General features: G+C 33.6%; 1 protein-coding gene across 1 annotated transcript; it reads right to left on the bottom strand.

The window, feature by feature from the left end:
* Nucleotides 1-299: 299 nt before the first annotated feature.
* LOC133867365 (putative wall-associated receptor kinase-like 16) lies at nt 300-5,703 on the bottom strand. Its single transcript, XM_062304102.1, has 3 exons — nt 4,781-5,703; nt 4,475-4,645; nt 300-1,777 (listed from the first exon to the last, which is right to left on the bottom strand). The coding sequence occupies exons 1-3, from the start codon at nt 5,646-5,648 to the stop codon at nt 582-584; spliced, it is 2,235 nt and encodes a 744-aa protein (XP_062160086.1). The 5' UTR covers nt 5,649-5,703; the 3' UTR covers nt 300-581.
* Nucleotides 5,704-7,419: the final 1,716 nt, after the last annotated feature.

Raw genomic sequence — 7,419 nt, 5'->3', positions numbered from 1 at the left:
TTATTTCACTTCCTATATCATTTTTTGGTTTGAATCACATTTTCTTAGATTTATTTAAACTCAATTTAATTTTCTTTTCCGCTCTTATATATTGAGATAAATATATATAATACCAAAAATGATTTTTTCTTGGTCTTTTAAAACGTTGCAGAAAGATCACGTTATTTTATTTGGTGAAAACCAAATTATATAGGCTGATTGCGTACGTGAATTAGAACTTTCAATCAATGCAAAAGACAAAAAATACAAGTATCAACGCGAGCAGCTTGAGTTGCAAAGGAAAACAACGAAATGCAAGCATTTATACATTAAACGCCATATATTCATTTGTACATGGAAACACAACAAAATGCTGCAGTAACCAAATAAACTAAACACAGCAATTAATTTACATTAAACGAAGGGAAGGGAGCTGGGAGCATGCCAAAGACTACAAAGAACACTATTTTGTATAGAGTTTTTAACCTATTCTTCCAGCAGCAGGTTCATTATTTTTTCTCCCAATCTTATTTTTAGGACAATAAAACGGGAACTTGCAATAGAAAAAAAAGCCATGAAGGACGGATGTTATCATGCCACATTCATCTGCCATACCCCAAGGCTAATGTTACCTGGTCATTCATGCTGTCATAGACAACAGTTCTTCTACTTCCACCATATTCATTAGAGTGAGATGTCTCACCAAGCAAGTGTTCGGCCTCTTCCAAATTTGATTGAACATTAACCCACGATAGCGCCTCCATCTTTCTTATTCCTTCTAATTCCATTGCCACTTCCTTCATAGTAGGTCTCTCATCCCCTTTTAGTCTCAAGCACCTCTTTGCAAGTTCAACGACTTCCTTGATTTGCTCCTCATTTCCTCCTTCAACTATACCATTTTCAAGAATTTCAAACAATCGATCCTCTTTCAAGGAAGAAAGAAAATACATAGCTAGACTTCTTTCTTTCTCGGACCTATTGAATGAAAGTACATCCCCTCCTGTTAGAAGCTCCACAAGGATCACTCCAAAGCTGTAGACATCACTTTTCTCTGTCAACTGGTTCGTCTGTAAGTATTCAGGATCTAAGTATCCAAGAGTTCCCTGCATTACAGTAGCTAGTTCCTTTTGATCTCGGGGAACCAATCTTGAAGTTCCAAAGTCGGAAACTTTTGCAGTGAAATCATCATCAAGCAGTATGTTTGAGGACTTAACATCTCTATGGATTATAGGTGTCGAAGCTGCAGAGTGCAGATACGATAGTGCGTCCGCAGTTTCTGCAGCTATTCTTAGACGGGTATCCCATTGTATGGTGGATGTGCTGCTTTCACGATGTATATACTTAAAGAGTGTACCTTTTGGGACAAATTCATAGACTAGCAAAGGAACTTGTGCCTCTAAACAACAGCCCAAGAGTTTGACAACGTTCCTATGGTTAATTTGGGAGAGCAGAACAATTTCGTTAACAAATTGGTCAATTTGGTTTTGATCCACTGTCTTGGACTTCTTGATGGCAACAATCCTTTTATCAGGTAAAATTCCCTTGTAAACTATACCAAAACCTCCTCGGCCAATGATCCTGCTCTCTTCATAGTTATTTGTGGCCTTGTTCAGCTCTTCTACAGTAAAGATCTTGGCTGTTTCCCTGGATCCCTGTTGTTTGCTGAGCTGCTGTTCTAAAATCAAACCCCCATTCTGTCGAAAGAAGCTTTCTTTAAGCTTGATAAGTTTTCTTTTCTTGTGAACGAAGTACATCCAAGAGCTAACCACAAGCATAGCAACAAAGCTTACGCCCGTAACTGCACTTGATCAAAAGCTGAAACGTTATTCACTTTTGTCGTAAAATCACTGTCAAAAAGGTTAATATTAAGGATTTCTTGCTTTTATTGTTCTGTCAAAGATGTTAAAGCTGCGATACCATAGGAACATCTAACCACGTTTCTACTTTCCCAGGCGGACATATGTATGATATTTTTTTGGGGATAAATATTCCTTGAAGAAGGGAATAAGTTTTGCTTTTCTTTTGTTTTTGTTTTTTTTCCTGTTCCTGTAAATCTAAATATCAAAAGTAAAAATAAGGAAAAAAATACATTTTATCCCCTAAAGTTCGAAAACTTCTTCACTTTTGTCTATGATGTTTAAAAAGTGGCAATGTATCATATCCCAACAAAATTTTCGAAATTTTCAACTTAAGTACTCCATTAGCTATTTCCATCTTCTTTGATGGAAAATTGCTCACGTGCGCCACACGTGAATTTTTTGGTACAATATTTCCGAAAATGCCCCATATACACATTAATTTTCAAAATGCCCCCGTTTTTTATTTTAAAAAAAAAACATAAAAATAGGAAGGAAAAAAAAAGTTGGCCGAGCTACCCTAAAGGGTTTTTGGGTGGTTTCAGCCACCCCCATTGGCCCATTGGGGGTTGCTGGACCACCCTATTCCGGTCTGATGGGAGTGGTTACAGCCACTCCGTTGTTGTTGTTTTTTTTTTTTTTTTTCAAAAAGAAAAAGAAAATGCCATTTAGGTCTTTTCAATAATTTCGGCTAAAAAAGACGGAAATCACTAATAGATTGGTCACATTGAGAATTTTAGAAACTTAATTTGTTGAAGCACATTGTCACTTTTTAATAATTGGAGGCAAAAGTGAAAAGTGGTCAAACTTTGAGAAGTAAAGTGTATTTTTCCCTAAAAATGAATAATCACAAACACCTATAGGCTATAGGTGACCAACCACCGAGGGGGTTTTTTGGTACACAGAGTTAATCTCCATCAGAAATGGAACAAAAAAAAAGTAATCCAAAATGAAACTATAGAGAAAACAATCAAATAGACGCAGGGAGTCGATTAAAAAAAAATGAGAACGTTCTATTAAAACGGAAATGTAAATTAAAGAGAATATTAAACTAAACAAACTAAGAAATCCGTAGAGTACTCCCTTCTATTATGAACAAAATGAATGGAAAAAAAAATCAATTTTCTTTTCCAACAGATTCTTAGCAACCAAAAAGAAAACAGAACAATCAGACAAATACCCAAATAAAACTCAGACGAAACTGCAGAATCAGCGCATTACATAGCAATCGATCAAATAAAACAATCCACCGTTTGGTCGCTGTCAAATATTTTGTAAGTTTATTTTTTTTAATAGATTAGTTATTCTATGTATCAAATGTGACCTGTATTTTTGTTTGCTGAGTCAACAGTGTATTATATCAATATTATATAAGAGCATGCCAAAATTTATTAATTAGTGTTTTATATTAAAATTAAGTTGTTTGTTAATGTTTTAAAATTTTAGATACAAAGAAAAAAGACAAACATAACTTATGATATTCCATATAAAAGGGACAAGGAGGACAATAAATGTATGGGACAAATTCTTATGGATCATGGTAGAAAAGTTGCTCTATAATTTATTGCTCATTCAACAGTCGATGTGGGCCATATGTATGATATAATTTTTTTTTTTCAAGGCGGCCATATGTATGATCTGCATGATAGATAGTATTGAGTCTATTGATCGACCACCTTGTTTAGGGCTCAGATAGAATCTATCTATGAGATATGTTAGTTGTACAATAATAATTTTATACAACAATTACACAATAATGATGATGTATCCAACTTTTTTTTTTTTTTTTTTTAATTTATTTTTTAAAAAAATACTGGACACATCAGTATTATTGTGTAATTGTTGTGTAAGAATTGTGCAAATCATATATATCTCTATCTAATAGGTTGGACTTTATGTGTTGATGGTATATTACATGAATATATATGATATAAGAAGTTAAAAAGATGCTCAATCATTTATTTATTTTTAAAGAATAAATTATTGCTCATTCAACCGTCAATGTGGCCATATGTATGATTTTTTTTTTTTAATAAAAAAAAAATATCCATGCTTGAATTTTTGAAAAATTTTATAATTTTTTTTTTTTTAAAAAAAAGAAACACATGGATATTTTGAGAATTTTGATAAGATTTAACGAAAAATTCTACCGAAGTGTTGAAATTGAAAAAAATTAAAAGATGAATACTCTAAATTGACACTTTTTAAAGTTTTGATATTTTTTTTTTTCAAAAATGATAAAAAATCAGGATTTATAAGTGAAATTTTCCCAAAAAAATATTTTTAACAGGTTGACTTAATTTCTCCATTGATAGTATATTATATTTTTGTTTCTGAGTCGATGGTGAATTATTATATCAATATGATATATATATATATATAAGAGCATGCCATAAGTTAACACAGCAATGTATGAAAGTGTTAATATATACACACAAACATTCCAATGGAGAAAATTAAAAACAAATGAATTATTCAGAAATCCTGTTAATTAATTATACCAACCGAATATATTATACGTTAATGAGTACGTAGCACACATTTCACAACCAATTAATTGGAAATTAATTTTATATATAATCAAGTTTTTGGGCAGCCTCAATAGTTAAGCGTACAAAATGGTGATCATATATACTTACTAATTGGAATCTTAATCGCTAGTACTGTGGCGGGATCCGCGGAACAACCTTCACCATCTTTTCTTCCGTCCCCATGGTACTCCTTGGGACAATAACATGTATAATTGCCTTCTGTATTGTTACACATTTTGGTGCAATTATTGAGATTTGGATCCACACATTCGTCGATGTCTGCCGATCAACCCACATGTACAATCATAAGAATAATTATATATATATATATATATATATATATATATATATATATATATATATATATATATTCGATTGGGAATTAAGCTTTAATTTATATATATAGTACAATACCTTGGCAACCCCCGTAGAGGTATGGGTTCCCTTTGTAACCTTGCTTGCACATGCAGCGGTACCCCTCCCTGTGTTGGGGGTCAATGCATTCACTATTTTCGTCTTGACATATGAAATTTGATTTGTTTCGAGCTTCTTCACATGTTAGATTGCCAACTGCCCAATCAAACACCAGTGGAACCCTCTTGTACGGTAGATCATAGAGATAATTGGAGGAGAAGTTGAACTCGCCTTTTTCGACAACAAAAGCATAGCCACAGGGATTGAAGTTGAATACGTTGGAGTGATTGGAGGAGAAGCTGTTTACTTCCACTTTAATATCTTTTAATCCATCCGGAAATCCTACCTCGCAACACCCAACGCCAGAGCAAGAGTCATTAACCACATTGCGAAGGCTAGGGCATTGAGATGCGCACCCAATCGAGTACCATTCTCCGTTTTGGTACCCACTAAGGTATGCATAAGTGTCACAGCCAATAACAGTGAACTTATTTTTAGTATTGGAAATGGTGAATTCAGCTGCCTGGAGCCAGCTCTGGTTGTTGCTTACAAGTTGACCCGACCGATTATAACAGTCTCGAGCTACAAGATTCAAGATATGCAACTCATGAGTCTCAATGGATATGTTTGTCACAGGAATATTACCTATAATTGGTATTCCAGAGTCACAAGTGATATTAAAACTCTCATCTAGATAGCAGGCCTCAGTCAAGCCAAACGGGAATGGAATTTCTACATCTCCACACTTGTTGGGGCAGCCAGGCTTGGCGTTAGTTGCTGCTGTCGCTGCTGCTGCTGCCGCCGCCATTGCAAATATTATCACTCCTGCAGGCACTATGATTTGCAAAAGCTTCCCACTCAAGCCCATGGCCACAACTTTTTTAAGGAGATATTTTGTGTTTAGATATGCTTTGATTGTCCGGCCGAGACAGACTCTTCCCTTTAAAGGCGTATGGAACGAGGACCAATTCAGCGCCCAAAGCTATGTGTTTGAATTAAATATACCTTCTTTCGCTATGCAAGTTTGTTTCTTGTAGGTTTCATCTCCAAAATCTATATGCTAGTTGAAAGTATCAACCATTGTCTAGCGGTTGACTAGTCTTAATTAATCATTGGTTGGTTAAAACGAATGAAAAAAAAAAAAGTCTAATTAATTTTACACAGAATGTCAAATTTGTGTGTTTGGTAAAGAATCTTGAGAGGAAAAAGGAGGAAAGAATTGATTGATATCATATAAAGATGAAATGAGTCTTGAATTTTATGTGAGAAAAAAATAAAGAAAATTGTTTAATAATGTAAAGAAAGGAGTTTGAATTTTTCAGAAAAAGAAAAAATTAAAAGAAGAAAAGGGCTTACCAAACATAGAATTTTGGGCTGGTTGGGCAACATCTTTTAGGGCTTTTTATTTATTTATTTTTTTATTTTTATTTTTATTTTTAACAAAAATAAAAATATTAACAAACAACTAAAAATACAAAATACTCACGTGTATGTATATACCACTTTCATTTTTATGTCATGCACGTAACAACCAAAAATGAAAAGACAATTTTTTTATTTATTTATCAAAGGAACCTGAATCTCTCCGAAATCTATAACCTATACATGGGTGTATAGACAGAGACGGAGCCAGAAAATATTTTGGGCAGGGGTCAAGCCGTTAAGGCATAAATTACAAATATATTAAAATAGGAGTAGGGGTCAAATCATGAATAAGAAATATATAAAGATTGAAGATGAAATAAATATATAAAGAAGAAATTAACATCAATTTAGTTTTGACAAAAAAAAAAAAAAAAAAAGCAAAAGAAAATATACAAAATATGTGTTTCATAATACATTAAATTTTAGCCAAACCACCTATCAAAATGGAACCTGTCGTGTTTTTGAATCCTGAAAACCATTTAATTGAATCTATGTTAATTGTTGCAGCAACTTCTCTTTCGATGTACACCATTGGAAAATCTTTCAGAAACTTATCTTCAATTTTGTTGCGAAGCCTAGTTTTGACAATATTCATGGCTGAAAATGATCGTTCTGTAGTTGCGGTAGAAACAAAAAGAGTAAGCACAAGTACAATAACTCGAAAAGCAAGTTAATAGATAGTTGATTTTCCGGTACTAACCAACCATTGGCACAATTCAGAAATATTTGACAGTGCTTGGAAACTCGAATGTTGATCGAACTACATTATGCTTATAATGATTAAGTTCTATTTCCAACTGTTCCTTTTCAAGATCAGTAAAGTCTTACGGATAAAACTTGTTTACCAACTGACAAATATCATCAATTCAGAAAGATTCACGTGCGGATCAAGGATCAAGAGCTGAGCTGAGAATAAGCAACTCCATTGCTTGCTCACTAAACCGGCGATTTAATTCTTGCAATTGAGAATCTATTGAGGCATAAAAAAATATCCACTCGATAATGTTGCTCAATTGTAAAGTCGGCTTGTTGATGGCGAGCTCGACCTCGTCTTTCAACATAACGAGCATTTATATCTGGGACATCTATATTGTGTTTCTCGCAAAATGACTTCACATTGGTAAGTAAATCATCCCATTTATCATCTCTATATTGTTGGATATATGCTTTAGTGGATGAAACAAGATTCATGGCACTTAAAATGTCTTGAGATT

This window comes from Alnus glutinosa, chromosome 4, assembly GCF_958979055.1.
Source record: "Alnus glutinosa chromosome 4, dhAlnGlut1.1, whole genome shotgun sequence".
Lineage (NCBI taxonomy): Eukaryota > Viridiplantae > Streptophyta > Magnoliopsida > Fagales > Betulaceae > Alnus > Alnus glutinosa.
Note: the sequence above shows the minus strand (reverse complement) of the source record. Positions and strands in the feature narration are given on the sequence as shown.